Raw genomic sequence first — 17,129 nt, 5'->3', positions numbered from 1 at the left:
GTTAATTATTTGAGTTGAAGAATTTATGGGAGAAAAGAGTTAGAGAAGGTTTAAAATTACTTTTGAAGCTCGCTGGGAGTCACTAAGTGCTCTCATGTTCAAACGCTAGATGAATATACTCTGGTAATCTACGCTCAGTTTTAAGCAAAAGCCAGTTTTTTATGCATCTTTATGATATCGTATTTTCTGAACCATGTTTCGTACAATATTATAATTTTGTATGTAGATTCAATGAAATATGTGGACAATGTCTGAAAAATGTGTTTTTGGATTGGTTTCATCTTGAAAGAACAAAATTTTGTCATCTTTCTACCTACACATGAACAGCTGAAGTTGCAGCATTATCATTGATTTTTATTTTTTTACTATTTGTTATGTTCATTACAATGCTTCTTATTGTTTAGCAGTAATTGTGTTAGAATAATGGCTGAAAGTTTTCTGAACGAATGTAGTTTGAATGACGAAGCAATTAATAATTGCGAGAGCAGAATACCATGTTTCCAATAATAAATTTCCTTTCATATAAATGGCAATTGCATCAACTTGAATTAGAAATCCTCCACAACTATTTCTCAATAAGATAACACCTGAGAAAGATTATTATTGTTGTGCTTGTGTGTTATACCTTGTTTTGTGTCTTATAAGTAAAAAAGTGGTATCGGCGTGTGAATATGGTTCCATAGCTCTACAAGGCTCCTTGTTGCATACATGTGATATCAGTCCAAAAGTACGTATTCTTTTAAGAATGCCATACATTGTCCTTCTCCTGTAACCATACAAGATATTATTTTTAATACTCTAATAAATCGGAACATGCACAAGAAAAACCTTATAAGTATTTAATTTATATTTTCGATATCTTTTGTACTGTGTTTACTTGTGCGTCATCAAGTATCGTGTTCGAGATAGCGATTCCTAGTTCGAAAATCTGCAGATACTGTTCAAATGATGAAAATCAGGCCACAGATATTTAACACTTCTGTATACAACAAATAGATTTCTATACATGGGGGAAGATTTAACCTCTTATGAGCCCCGTACTCACTAGCTGGGAACAAGATGACAACTTGATGAACCATAGACTATCTGACTGGTTAACACATTACATATGACCAATTTCTTCTGAGTGGACACCACACCTTAATATATTTGAAGAAAGTGATTGTTGCACAGGGCTGTGCTTTCAGGTTTACCATGGAATACATCTACATCTACATGGATACTCTGCAAATCACATTTAAGTGCCTGGAAGAGGGTTCATCGAACCATCTACACAATTCTCTACTTTTCAGAAATCCGTCTCCAGCCAGCGTTGTAACAGAATACAGGGCTACTATCAGCGATTCATTTGTTTTCAGTGTTCTGTATTTTCCAAGGTATTACACATACATAGAAATATGACTGAAGAATGAACAGAGCCGTAAACTCACCGAGGTTGCATTGCGCCTACCAAGTACCGTTACGATTGCAGTTCCTTGATATAATGGTGAGAAAGCAAGAAAAGTGTTTTCGTCCTGCGAGCAAATATTCAGCGACAAAACGACCTCCCACTTATCTAGAAAGGTTAACCGCCAGACCGTGACAATGTGGGGCACTGAAAATTGTCAAATTTTGGCGCAAAAACGAGATTCGCCGAAGGTTAGTGTTTACTGTGCAACGCAGACGAAACTCTTTGGGAAGGTTTCCTTCTATGAGGAGAATGTGACGGTTACTTTTTACCTTGATATGTCGTACTTGTGGTTGTGTCCACAGCTGAGTCCGAGAATTTCATCTTCCAACAGGACAGTGCACGCCTTCCCTCCCCTCACTCCACCATCCCCTTTGGAGCATCGAGGCTCCTTCCTACCTAAACGGCGAACTTAAGCGTCGCTGGATTGATTCTAGTGGTGAAGGTGATGTTGGTGTGTTCACTTGGGCTTCCCAGATCACCTAAAGTAACGCCGTGAACCTTTCCCTACATTGAAGACCATGTTAACATACCTGCACTGCCAACAATATTGGAACAGCTCAGATAATGCATCAGTGTTGCTACGATGGCGCTACATTAAAGTATGGAACGAACTTGATTACTGCTCGGACATGAGTCCCTAGGGACACTCATAGATAATTTGTTGCAAAATGCAATCTTTATGAGTTTAGGGTTCTATTCATGCATCAGGAATATTTGTATGTGTAATACTTTGGAAAATACAGAACACTGAAAACGAGTGAATCTTTTATAATAACCTTGTATTTTCTTATTCCATTTTGAAATGACAGCATTCGCTTTGTGTGTGTTGCAGCTTTTTTCTGAAATTGTAAAAGTGACTCCGAAATAATGATTTTTTTTCCAAACGACAAAAAGTTATGCAGAATACATCTTTGTCGCGTACCTAGGAACAAATATTCTATACAAATTTGAAAGTGTTGCATTTGGGAAACTTTCTTTGGAAATATAACGTGTTACACGATAAAGAGACCTTCAATTTCAAGGTTCAAAAAGGTGTGCAACCAACAAATTATTGCTTGACTAGTATTAAAAATATACAGAACATTACTCATCATGAAACTCTGTAATTGGAGAATTAATAATATCCTCAGAATATCTTTAATATACTAGCAGCACTTAAATATGTAAAAATGGAAAGTAAAAATTAACTTCGTCCGCAGGACCTGATAAGCCTTCCGGTACTGACGGACCGCCTTGTCATCCTCTGTCAATGGTGTCATTGGATGCAGTATGGAAAGGCGTAGGATCACAACTGTTGTCAGTTTCTTGACGTGAAGCCGCTACTACTCGATCAAGGAACTCCTGAATTGGCATCACGTTGCCGAGTGCACCCTGCCCCACACCTCCCATCAATGAAAAATTACTGGCATTACCAGGAATCGAACATGGGTCCTCCACATGTCAGACAGCTCTGCCCCCCAGTCACCTACGGAGGCAGATACTTAAACTTGTAGAAGTCATAATATGTACAAACACGACAAAGGACGTAATCACATGTCCAGTAACAACAAAAACAGCAGAAAATGCTGGAAACTACTTACAGTATAACCCAGGGCGCATTCCTTCATACGATGCTAAAATCGGTCACTGGATTGTAACACAGACCAGGAATCATCAAGTGTTCCTAGGATGCTGTCTTCGAGGTACAGCACTGTTCTCTACTGTTAAGCTCTGCTAGTATCGAATGTGTCTCATTTTCAAGTGCATCTATAACAGATGTGGATACGTTATTCAGATCAAATAAAAATCTCGTGCCACGCGTGAATAGCACATATATCTATATCTACATACATACTCCGCAATCCACCATACGGTGCATGGTGGAGGGTACCTCGTACCCCAACTAGTATCTTCTCTCCCTGTTCCGCTCCCAAACAGAACGGGGGAAATTGACTGCCTATATGCCTCTGTACGAGCCCTTATCTCTCTTATCTTATCTTTGTGGTCTTTCCGCGAAATATAAGTTGAAGGCAGTAAAATTGTACTGCAATCAGATTCAAAAGCTCGTTCTCAAAATTTCCTCAGGAGCGATTCACGAAAAGAACGCCTCCTTTCCTCTAGAGACTCCCACCTGAGTTCCTGAAGCATTTCCGTGATGATCAAACCTACCAATAACAAATCTATAAGCCCGCCTCTGGATTGCTTCTATGTCCTTCCTCTATGCGACCTGATAGGGATCCCAAACGCTCGAGCAGTACTCAAGAATAGGTCGTATTAGTGTTTTATAAGTGGTCTCCTTTGCAGAAGAACCACATCTTCCCAAAATTCTACCAATGAACCGAAGACGACTATCCGCCTTCCCCACAACTGCCATTACATGCTTCTCCCACTTCATATCGCTCTGCAATGTTACGCCATAATATTTAATCGACGTGACTGTGTTAAGAGCTACACTACTAATAGAGTATTCAAACATTACAGGATTCTTTTCCCTATTCATCTGCATTAATTTATATTTATCTATATTTAGGGATAGCTCCATTCTTTACACCAATCATAAATCCTGTCCAAGTCATCTTGTATCCTCCTACAGTCACTCAACGACGACGCCTTCGCGCACACCACAGCATCATCATCAAACAGCCGCACATTGCTATCCACCCTATCCTAAAGATTATTTATGTAGATAGAAGACAACAGCGGACCTAGCACACTTCCCTGGGGCTCTCCAGATGATACCTTCACCTCCGTTGAACACTCACCATCGAGGACAACGTACTGCGTTCTATTACTTAAGAAGTCTTCGAGCCACTCACACATGTGGGAACCAATCCCATATGCTCGTACCTTAGGAGTCTGCAATGGGGCACCGAGTCAAACGCTTTCCGGAAGTCAAGGAATATGGCATCCGTCTGACACCCTTCATCCATGGTTCGCAAGATATCATGTGAAAAAAGGACGAGTTGCGTTTCGCAGGAGCCGTGCTTATGCATGGACTGCAACTTCTCTGTCTCAAGGAAATTCATTATATTCGAACTGAGAATATGTTCGAGAATCCTTCAACAAACCGATGTTAAGGATATTGGACTGTAATTTTGAGGATCCGTCCTTCTATCCTTCTTACATACAGGCGTCACCTGCGCTTTTTTCCAGTCGCTCGGGACTTTACGTCGGGCAAGAGATTCGCGATAAATGTAATCTAAGTAAGGAGCCAATGCAGTAGAGTACTCTCTGTAAAACCGAATTGGAATCCCATCAGGACCTGGCGATTTATTTATTTTCAACCTATTCAGCTGCTTCACAACCCCATGGATGTCTATCACTATGTCCTCCATACGGAAATCTGTAAGAGACTCAAACGGCGGTATGTTTGTACGGTCCTCCTGCGTGAAAGGTTTCTCAAATGCTAAATTTAAAATTTCAGATTTCGTTTTGCTGTCTCCCGTTGCCAGGCCACAATGATCAGTGAGTGACTGGATGGAAGCCTTCTACTCGCTTACCGATTTTACGTAATACCAGAATTTCCTTGGGTTTTCAGCAAAATCTTTTGCTAAGGTATGACGGTGGTAATGCTTGTATGCATGGTCGTCAAAGTGTATGATCTCGCAATGAATTGCCACCAACCACACCTGTTTATTGTTCTGCAACATGTGACAGACGCTAGAAACTAGTAGTGCTCAATAAGGGACAATTTAAAAACGCAGCTCCTGCTCATTGCATGTGACTGACACATGAACGGAGAAGGAACTGAAATATTGATAATAACCTCCTGGACTATGCTAAACATTGAAAATCCAGATTAAGGATCATACACTTCGGGCTACTCACCAATGATGAAGAGCGCCTCGACGACGACGTCACTGACCATGGAGGGTCGGTCCGGATTGACGAAGCTGGCGTTGTACGGTACGACGACAGCGACGTAGAAGGTGGCGATGAGAATTAGCCAGTCCCAGCAGCTCTTGAAGACGCCGTAGTGGGAGAGTATGAAGCGCGACTTCTTGAGCGCCGCCGTCTTGTACTCGGGCAGCGGGGCCGCCGTCGGCTGCAGCAGCGTCTGCACACCAATGCACTCTGCTGCACCTCGCTGCCAGCGTCCAGCAGGGCCTCAAGGCAACTCACACCACACCACAACACACCACAGCACACCACCGACTACTACACGCTACTAGCCACCCACACAAAACAAGCAACTGTCACTACAATCACAGACAATGTGAAGTGTGTCGTACTAGTTCATTAGTAATTCGTCAACTGGGGAAACATTCCACGATGAGGAAAAAAACAGAGGTCTTAGGGTGATCTGCCACACAGTTTGACCCTGTCAGCAACCTAATACGCGACAGTAACTTAAAAATGAAACATTCATTGTTTCTTGTTTCCCTTTATTTTTACAAAAGCCCAGTGAATAAAGAAGTATTACGGTTTCCTTGCCTTATAGTTCCAGAGCAAAGACTGAGAAGCTGATGGCGTGCAACGTTCATACTAACACTAAAATTAATTTCCTCCCGAACGGGCCATGAAGGCCCAGCAGTAGCGACCGGCCGCCGTGTCATCCTCAGCCCACGGGCGTCACTAGATGCGAACGTGGAGGGGCATGTGGTGAGCACACCGGAGCCACTACTTCTCAGTCAAGTAGCTCCTAAGTTTGCCTCACAAGGACTGATTGCACCTCGCTTGCCAATAGCCCTCAGCAGACCGGATGGTCACCGATCCAAGCGATAGCCCAGCCCGACAGCGCTTATCTTCGGTGATCTGATGGGAATTGATGTTGCCACTGTGGCTAGGGAACACCAAAATAAGCCAACATTTCTGTCTTAGGGAACTGAGGACAATTTTATTGTTAGCTTTACTGAAGCTAGAGCAAATGAGATATTTATGTGAGAGGCATGTGTTCGCGTTTCGCTGACTACATATCTCATAATTTTTTTGAGAGAAGCTTCTGATAATATGGGAAATATTTAATTTTCGTTAGTGATGGTAACATTAGAACTCCTTGTCCCATCGGGCCACAATTTAATCGAATGCCTGGTCTTGTCACACAGGCTATTTAATTCTCGCAAGGATGACTATCCCTCCTTCTGAAATCGAAAATAATTTTTACTAGAATTCTTAGCAATTATTTCAATATTGTCATCGTCTACATACGAGGCACTTACACTCGAAAAATCGTAAAATAAAAACTATGGGGTCACAACTCAATCCACATGTTTCGTATTTTATGTTGTTGGATGTTTCCTGTGCAGATTAGCATTGTTTTCCTTCGCGTACATCCAAATTTTTATCGTCATAGGCGAAAAATGTAGTTCATCTGCAGTTTGAGTATGATGAACAAGAAGAGATAAATAATAAATAAGTTTGGACACGAAGACTACTATTTTAGGGAATGGGGATGTGATGAAGAGCAAAAGAAAGGATGTACCTATCCTGAGAAGTTTCTTATACTTTTTGCCAACTTTACTCACATAAACTAGGACAAACAATAATTCGTTACAATGGCAGCGCGCTCACATAATTCGAAATAATCTAGATTCTGGCAGCTCAACCGCGTGTCATCAGAATTTAAGATACTTTAATTTATATCCTAATGGTATCCTTGATTAATATTGACAAGACAATGTGAATTAAAGCGTTCACATGTACTCACATAGAGTAATTTTTCGTTATAAATCTTGCGTATTCCGCTTATACGAGCGAATGTCAGTAAGTAAAGGAACTCCTTTCCACTCCATAGGTTGACGACAGCGTCGTCTCAGATATAACATGCATTGCTCACACTGTTACTGTTGTGTGTTAGCTATGTTCGTTCAGGGAATATTTCTGTTCCTAGTTGCTTCAGAGCAGTTTATAATAAGTGGCCCATTGTCCAATAACGAATGAGAGAAGTACTTCTTTTCCTGTGTACTGAGGAGACTAAAGCTGCGCTCATTAATCGGAAACTACAGCTGCAGAACCGTAATAGCTGTATTACTGAAAGGAAAATCAACCACTAGATGTCTGTGATAAAAAGATTATTCAAGTCCAAAACGGAAAGGAAAATCGAAACACCTCCGCAAATGATTAGTGATGATTGTTGTGCAAGAAGTGACGTCATTGCTCATGAGTTGAAAGTTTACCACAATTCAGAATTTGCAGACGTTCATGAAGCTGTAAATTACTGCAAAGTTTGTACTCGTTGGTTATCACGTCCACTGACTGACAAACATAAATAGGAGCGATTGGTAGTATCGAAAACAAATTTAAGACATTTTTAAGAGCAAAAAGAAGTTTCTCAGCGAAATGGAGCAGTTTGTGAGACGTAGGTTCATCACTACCAACACAGGGCAAGCTGCGGACCATGGTGTGGAAACTTCTATCGTTACCTGCAGAAAAAAGTTCAAAAGCAAAGCTACTGCAGGAAAGGCGATGACGACAGTGTTCCAGGATATTAACGGTCGACTGCTGATCCACTACACTCGTAAAGACAAAACAATGACTAGTGATGACTGTCTGAGACTGCGAAATCTAAGATCCAAAGTCAAAGCGAAAAAGCTAGGTGACGTTCTGGTTCAATATAGTACCGTCGCTCACACAGCTGGGAAAACAATCTAGTTTATTCAAAACATTGGTTTTGAGCTGCTGGAAGACCCAGTTATGACTCAGCTCCAAGTAAGTTTCAGCCTTTCGCCGATGAAGGAGCACCTGCCTGAATCCAAATTTTCGTTGAATGATTTGGTTGTGGAAGCAGTGCAAGAATGGTAATGAATTGTGCAACAAAACTCTTCCAAGACGGAATTATAAAGTATGACGAGAGATGGACCAAGTACGTAGTGGCTGCAGGAGATTGTTGATGTTGTGGTTTTCAGTCCTGAGACTGGTTTGATGTAGGTCTCCATGTTACTCTATCCTGTGCAAGCTTCTTCATGTCCCAGTACCTACTGCAACCTACATCCTTCTGAATCTGCTTAGTGTATTCACCTCTTGGTCTCCCTCTACGATTTTTACACCCTCCACGCTGTCCACCAATGTTAAATTTGTGATCCGTTGATGCCTCAGAACATATCCTACCAATCGGTCCTTTCTTGTCAAGTTGTGCCACAAACTCCTCTTCTCCCCAATTCTATTCAATACCTCCTCATTAGTTACGTGATTTACCCATCTAATCTTCAGCATTCTTCCGTAGCACCACATTTCGATAGCTTCTATCCTCTTCTTGTCCAAACTATTTATCGTCCATGTTTCACTTCCATACATGGCTACACTCCATACAAATACTTTCAGAAAAGACTTCCTGACACTTAAATCAATACTCGATGTTAGCAAATTTCTCTTCTGCAGAAACGCTTTCCTTGCCATTGCCAGTCTACATTTTATATCCTCTATACTTCGACCATCATCAGTTATTTTGCTCCTTTACTTCTTTAAGTGGCTCATTCCCTAATCTATCACCCGACTTAATTCGACTACATTCCATTATCCTCGTTTTGCTTTTGTTGATGTTCATCTTATACCCTCCTTTCAAGACACTGTCCATTCCGTTCAACTACAGGAGATACTACAGAGAAATAATGTTACTTGCAATGCTGTTTCTCCACTACAAATATTCTTGTTTAAAAATGCATTTACTTTTTGAATTGCTCTTGTTCTAGCGATGTAATTTTTTCCCAGTTGTATATACGGGAGCTTGCTATAACTCGGTTGAGAAAGTAGTAGAATTTAAAACTAATAATAGTTAGGCATTCTACAAAGATAAAATATGAAATGGAATTTAGCGCGGCCAAAACTTGGGTCTTCTACTCATAACAAGACGAGACAAACATTTAATCATTAACCATCTTCATAGACGACGTCAATTTTTATGTACCCATTAAATCAAGTTCGACGCGTAGGTTGATAAAGTGGTAGTAAAAACAACAATATAACATAATATTATGAGAAATGGTCATGAGGGCAAATTCACCGGTTGCGAGGTTTGGAGCGAGTTTGAAGCAGCAAAAAATTTAAGGCCTTTTTTCATCTTCTTTGTAAGAAGAAACTCGAACGTAGATACTATGTAAAGGGCAATTTCATACAGAAAAGAAAGTTCATAGCATACGAACCAGACACTGACCTGCGAGGATGGCAGTAATGTCTGGGTATTGTCTCAGAGACAAATATCTAGCCTGTTGCGAGAAATTAGAGTAGGCGAAGGAAACTCAAACGTCATTAACACGAGAGCCTGTGTAGGAGAGTTAACGCTGCTTGCCTTCATAAAATGGACATGGGACAAATAGCGATCAGTGCCAATAGGGGGATGAGAGGACATCGAAAGTTGATGTTGATTTGTGGTAACACCGTTTATGGAGACCGTAAAGATAGCGTAAGAAACAGTCGTTACACTACAGAATCGTAGCTTTCGAACTCTTGCAAAAAATGTTGCATGTTTATGCAAATTACGCCAAACGAGGGCAAGGAAGAGATGAGATGCGACGACGAAGCCATCGAAGATACTCTTGCAGCTGATTCTGCAGAACTGTATGCGCGCTAAGATTGTGAAATCTAGGAACAATCGATAGTGGTGAAATATCATCAATTAAAAAACCTTTTTTACCTCCCATTACGTTGTAGGAAGTTGCCGTTGGCGTCTAAGATTCAGGAAAACAAGAGGCAGAATGTTGCAGTAAAACGATAACGTCTATTATTTAGTGTGATAAGATTTTACATAGTTTACTACAATTTAGGCAATCATATATTAGTAGAGTTCTTTATGATTACTAATATAGGAAGAAAAGACAAGCGCAACGCATACAAAGATATCTGAACAAGCCCCAGGACCCTTGTAAAAATAAAATTAGTTCAATACGAATTTTGTAAAGACTGATGTGAACGTCGCTACCAGTTAGTGAACAGAGGAATTTATATTGTCGTATGAAACATTCTTGACATCGTGTGTGTGCCCAAAATAGGTGATATTTCTGATTGCTGATTTAGATTTGAAAAAGTAAATGTGGCAAAAATATCATTGGCCTTTTTGCATAGTGCACGGACTGATGCTCGTCACGCAGGTCTCTTCGGCTAACGACGAACGAACGAATGAAGAGAGCTTGACACAAATAATGCTTCTATATGTGACCTTCGCATTCCAAGTAGTCATTGCCATACGATAAAAAAAAACATTGCCTGCTAAAGTAAAACAGAAAAGATGTAGAAAAGAGTACTCGTGGCCTATTCCCAGAATATGCAGAAATAACTTTATGGTATGAACTCAAATGTTTCACGACATATAAGAAAAATTCGTAAGTTATCAGTCTTTTTCCTAATTCGTTCGTAAATGTAATTCGGAAAAGTTTGGTAACGACAGACGTAAAACTAAGAATTCTGATGCGTGAAATGTGACTACGATGGCTATATCCGTTAGCAGTCAGATTCGTTAAATGATACTTTTTTGTTTTCCATTTACTTCCTTAGCTAGTCACACAAACAAACGTGGCACTCCTCATATTTATTGTTTCTCTTGACGCGAATTCCGACAAATTACGTTCTGAATTGTGGTCTGTGTTTCATTTAAAGCAGGTGTGTGGTCTCTAATTGTGCAAAATGTAAGACCCATTATCAATTGTCCATTACCTCTCAGTTACATACCTTGATCCACCGAGTTCAGGTAGTGGGCTCTTAACGGCTCTTGGCAAAATAATGAAACTAAGATTATTACTGATGGTAAGAGTTCATGATGACCTGCATTAAATATCGACCAAGAAACATGGCCTTAATTGCTTTGCTTATGATTGCACAATTTACGATTCCGATTATGAGGTACGTCCTTTAAAATATGGATGTGTTTTCTTATTGTGCAAAGTACAAGACTGGTCGTCATCCATTCATTGTTTATCAGTGACGTATCTCTTCAGCGAGTGCAGCTTGTGGATTCTTAGCGGCTCTCTCCAAAATAATGAAACTAAGCTTATTACTCGTGTAGTAGTAGTTCTTGAAGATCCGCATTTAACTTCCACATGACTCCCATATTTTCATGTCTTAAACATGATCATGGTTGTGGTTCGAACTTCCGTCGTGTAAAGTGCTCGATCCATTGACTATAGAAAAGAATCAAAGTCGGAGAAGACTTGAAACCATTTTACTGTGTAAGATAAGCGTCAGTGATATTTCGAAGTGAAAGTTGTTCAGTATCATGTGTTGTTCCGCACAGCCATTAATTTTCAATGAAAGTTTGAACCTAAGGCTTTCGTCTATGGTGAGTAAAATTGATTCTTTATGCTATATTTCTAAGATAATGAACTCCATGTCAAAAATTGTCCTTGGAGTTTAAGTACTCTGGTAAATGCAACAGTGTTTCATCATAAATCAGAGCACTGTAGGGAAAACCTGTCCATGAAGCTCAGAGCGCAATAGCCAGTTGCAGTACTGACGCCGTGCCGTAGCAGTTGTATTGGTGGGTCACTGAACCATGGGTCCGCTTTGGGTATGTACTCAGCTCTATGAGATGTTAGTGGCATACCAGTATGAAATACTAGATAGAGCTGCGACTTTCATGGACTACCTACCAAGGCCGCTCTTCACTCGTCTCCTAGGACTAATATCAGATACGTCAGCTGCGAAAGTCCCAGGAACGGGTCAGACTGTATGCGGCTACCGGATCCTGTCTTCGTGGTTCTACATCTACATCTACATCTACATATATACTCAGCTATCCACCAAGCGGTGTGTGGCGGAGAACACAATTGGCGCCAAAGTCATATTTCCTACCCTCTATTCCACTCGCGGATCGCGCGAGGGAAAAACGACTGTCCGAACGCCTCAGTACGAGCTCTAATTTGCCTTATCTTTGAATGGTGATCACTGCGCGATTTGAAATTTGGTGTTATTAATATATGCTCTACATCCTTGGCGAAGATCGCATTTCGGAATTTAGTGAGCAGCCCCTTCCGTTTAGCGCGTCGTCTATCTGCAAGTGTGTCCCACTTCAAACTTTCTATGAGACTTGTAACGCTCTCGCGGTGGCTACACAGTGCTCTGCACATCTTGCGACATTCGTGAAACATTCTGTGTTGTCCTGATTTGTGTGTGTAGACAGTTCAACGGGTACGTGAAAAACGGGCTTGGATTGTTGACTTTTGGAGAGCAAAACTGGCCGTGTTCCCTGTAGTAGGTAAAGTAAATGGAGCGAAAGGTTATCTACAGCTCGTACAGAAACCAGACTACGGTTGTGGTAGTTGAAGGTCGTGAAAGGAAGACAGTTGTTGAGAAGGCGCTAATTTTGTAGTCTCTCCCCGACGTTATTCAGCCTGTACATTGAGTAAGCAGTAGAGGCAAGGACTTGTAAGAGCAGTTCAATGGAGGGGATAGAATCTTGAAGAGAAGACTTAGATGGACACGTATCACCGAGTGTAAAAAAATCTTATGGAATGTAATCGAATTAAATGAGGCGATGCTGATGGATTAAATTAGGAAATGAGACACTAAAAGTAATTGATGAATATCGCTGTTTTGGCAGCAAAATGACTGACGATGGTAAAAGTAGAGACGATATGAAATACGGACTGGCAATAACAAAAAAAGTTTCTGAAAAAGAGAAACTTGTTTACGTGTAATATAAATTGATGTATTAGGAAGTCATTTTTGAAGGTGCGTGGACTTCGTCCTTGTCCGTAAGTGGAACGTGGGCAATAAACAGCCCAAACAAAAAGCTTCTGAAATGTGGTGGTACGAAGAATGTTGAAACTTAGACAAATCGAGTATCTGGTGAGGAGGTGCTGGTTAGAACTGGGGTGAAACAAATTTGAGGAATTCATTGAGAGGACTCATATTGAGGCATCCAGGAATCGTCAATTTGAAGTGAATGGAAGTGTATGTGTATGTGGGGGGGAGGGGGGGGAGGGGAGGCGAGTGGTTGGTGATAAAAATTTTAGAAGGAGACCAAGGCTTGAATACAGTCAGCACGTTCAAATCGATGTTGGTTGCAGCAGTTATGCAGAACTGGAGAGGCTTGCACAGCATAGAGTAGCGTGGGGAGCGGCATCAAACTAGTCTTGGAACTGAAGACTACAACAATAACAACAAAAACAACCCTTTTGCAGGAATCATTCTAGCATTTACCATATTTAGGGGATCCACGGACTCTAGGTGTCCAGGCAATGGTTTGAACCATTGTTTTTCCGAATTCGATACCAGCGTTTCTGGCGAAATGAGGGAGCTCGGACAATGGCTTCAGGCCACGATGCAACTCCGACTATTATGAACTCGAACATTGCTACTGGAACTGTGGGTACATAGTACTAACACAAGCCTCAATAGCACAGCTACGTATAATAATTTTTATTTACGGGCAATGTATCTCAGCACTTTGTGATCACCGTGCAGGTTAGTGGACATGGAATATCAAATGAGATACATAAGGATTATCATCAGTGTGGAGAAAAAATAACACTACATGGAATTAAAATCGCTTCATATGGTTTGTTACTGAGAAGTATGGAAATTTACTTTATTGTTCAAGTAAGTTAAAACAACCTTATAGCAGTCGAAGGAGTCTTAGAGAAAATAATAAGTCCCGTTTATTTTTTTTTTTAATTCCACGGATTTCATCCAGGTCTACACATCAAAATGCTCACATTTTGGTAAGGAGACAGGAGACAACTACGACGAACTACACAAGGTGATAAAAGACACACATACCCACTACATGGAGATATTTTGATGTGAAGGTACTGCAAAAACGAGAGTATTAATACACTGAGAATCTTTGGAGATGATAACAGAAGTGAGGGAGGTCGTCATACTTTAGTAGAAATTGCGGAGGAGAACAGTATGTTTAACCTTACCACATTCGTCCAAAATGAAATAGAAAGTGAAACTGGCATGTACCCAACAGAAGCAAACGCGAGATTCTTATATTCGAAACTTTCGGGTAAACTATTGAAGATTCCAGGCAACACTCCGCCAGCCGGTCGAAATCTTATTTTAATTCTGAATAGCTCCGAAGGTTTGCCGAACAAGTTCACTTTTTTCCTTTCTTTTGCATTTATGAGGAGTTATCTGATTAACAGCTTTTTATCCAGGATTATTCATTTGCGGAGACCACGGTCAACTTATGTTAAGATTACAACCAGACAATGAATTACGAGTAGAAGTCGTAAGAAGAAGGCCATCGGGTTGCACCTCTTAAGCACAAATTCACAAATGAACTGTCAAGCGACAAAATATGACCAGGCCATCGCTTATAAGAGTACATCAAAATATGTTCCTATTCTGTTCTTTTGATTTCCTCCGATTAATACCTTCCGTAAATACCAACTCATCCCTTTAACAGTTTCATATAGTTAACGACGTTGCCTCTCATACCGTTTAGAAATACAGGTAAGCCATTAGTTGTTATGAGACTCAAGTGACGCTGTATTTATTGTGCATTCCATACACAAGCTCACCATCTTGAGGAACTCTCCATCTATTATGCGGCAGATCTAATTTTTTAGATGCTTGCATTTCACTTATTGAACCAGACGGCGAATATTTCTCTGATGCTTTGTGGTAGTTACAATTTGCGGTGGCCATTTGCCCGCATCTCCAGGTTCCTGAAGCTCATACTACAAGATTCGCTACGAACGTGAAGTGTCCAATGATTTGTGATATCCAGCAAATATGTTGATGGACGTTGCTGCTGGTTAGTTGTATCCTACAGTCAAAATTATTACTGCCAATCTACTCATCAAATTCTGTTGCTAATTTACGGTTGAAAACAATGGACTTGAAAATTCCTTTTCTGCTCTTGATTTAAAAATAATGTCGTCTCTACCCAGCAGAATCTTCCGTTTCTCGGCAGTTTGCGACAAATATTTCACTGTGTGTGTGACAACATGATTGTTAATGGCGTGTTCTCATTCCACACAAACAGACGGTATTCTTTGTAAATATGATTGCAACGTTTCCTGCGTTCCGTTTACAGTCACTCGGTGTATATTGACAAAGTTAATCATACAGTTATGCGGTGACAGAAGCAGAGGAGGCAAGCTATTGTATTATACCAGAAAAGCGTACGGGTTGCGGAGTGTTTCGTTGCACAGCTGTCGGAACCGTGGCTCAACAAATTTCGCCTCATTACGTAAGCTTCGAAATGAATATTTGTTGTTGTTGTTGTTGTTGTTGTTGTTGTTCTTGTCTTCAGTCCTGAGACTGGTTTGATGCAGCTCTCCATGCTACTCTATCCTGTGCAATCTTCTTCATCTCCCAGTACCTACTGCAACCTACATCCTTCTGAATCTGCTTAGTGCATTCATCTCTTGGTCTCCCTCTACGATTTTTACCCTCCACGCTGCCCTCCAATGCTAAATTTGTGATCCCTTGATGCCTCAGAACATGTCCTACTAACCGATCCCTTCTTCTGGTCAAGTTGTGCCACAAACTTCTCTTCTCCCCAATCCTATACAATACCTCCTCATTAGTTACGTGATCTATCCACCTTATCTTCAGCATTCTTCTGTAGCACCACATTTCGAAAGCTTCTATTCTCTTCTTGTCCAAACTATTTATCGTCCATGTTTCACTTCCATACATGGCTACACTCCAAACAAATACTTTCAGAAACAACTTCCTGATACAAAAATCTATATTCGATGTTAACAAATTTCTCTTCTTCAGAAACGCTTTCCTGGCCGTTGCCAGTCTACATTTTATATCCTCTCTACTTCGCCCATCATCAGTTATTTTACTTCCTAAATAGCAAAACTCCTTTACTACCTTAAGTGTCTCATTTCCTAATCTAATTCCCTCAGCATTACCCGATTTAATTTGACTACATTCCATTATCCTCGTTTTGCTTTTGTTGATGTTCATCTTATATCCTCCTTTCAAGACACTGTCCATTCCGTTCAACTGGTCTTCCAAGTCTTTTGCCGTCTCTGACAGAAGTACAATGTCATCGGCGAACCTCAAAGTTTTTACTTCTTCTCCATGAATTTTAATACCTACTCCAAATTCTTCTTTTGTTTCCTTTACTGCTTGCTCAATATACAGATTGAATAACATCGGGGAGAGGCTAAGACCCTGTCTCACTCCTTTCCCAACCACTGCTTCCCTTTCATGCCCCTCGACTCTAATAACTGCCATCTGGTTTCTGTACAAATTGTAAATAGCCTTTCGCTTCCTCTATTTTACCCCTGCCACTTTCAGAATTTGAAAGAGAGTATTCCAGTCAACATTGTCAAAAGCTTTCTCTAAGTCTACAAGTGCTAGAAACGTAGGTTTGCCTTTTCTTAATCTTTTTCTAAGATAAGTCGTAAGGTCAGTATTGCCTCACGTGTTCCAACATTTCTAGGGAATCCAAACTGAGCCTCCCCGAGGTCCGCATCTACCAGTTTTTCCATTCGTCTGTAAAGAATTCGCGTTAGAATTTTGCAGCTGTGACTTATTAAACTGATAGTTCGGTAATTTTCACATCTGTCAGCACTTGCTTTCTTTGGGATTGGAATTATTATATTCTTCTTGAAGTCTGAGGGCATTTCGCCTGTCTCATACATCTTGCTTACCAGCTGGTAGAGTTTTGTCATGACTGGCTCTCCCAAGGCCATCAGTAGTTCTAATGGAATGTTGTCTACTCCGGGCGCCTTGTTTCGACTCAGGTCTTTCAGTGCTCTGTCAAACTCTTCACGCAGTATCTTATCTCCCATTTCGTCTTCATCTACATCCTCTTCCATTTCCATAATATTGTCCTCAAGTACATCGCCATTGTATA

At 40.7% G+C, this 17,129-nt stretch overlaps 1 protein-coding gene across 5 annotated transcripts in view; it reads right to left on the bottom strand.

Moving 5' to 3' along the window:
- LOC126353886 (potassium voltage-gated channel subfamily H member 8) overlaps positions 1-17,129 on the bottom strand; it is a 1,477,332-nt gene that overhangs the window by 289,365 nt on the left and 1,170,838 nt on the right. For all 5 annotated transcript variants that reach the window (XM_050003094.1, XM_050003103.1, XM_050003121.1 and 2 more), the window contains one exon: positions 5,258-5,486. In XM_050003094.1, coding sequence (XP_049859051.1) covers positions 5,258-5,486 — 229 coding nt within the window. The remainder of the gene's footprint in view (positions 1-5,257; positions 5,487-17,129) is intronic.

The sequence above is a fragment of the Schistocerca gregaria genome, chromosome 1, assembly GCF_023897955.1.
Source record: "Schistocerca gregaria isolate iqSchGreg1 chromosome 1, iqSchGreg1.2, whole genome shotgun sequence".
Classification (NCBI taxonomy): Eukaryota; Metazoa; Arthropoda; class Insecta; order Orthoptera; family Acrididae; genus Schistocerca; species Schistocerca gregaria.
The sequence above is the reverse complement of the archived record's forward strand: the minus strand, read 5'-3'. Positions and strand labels throughout refer to the sequence as shown.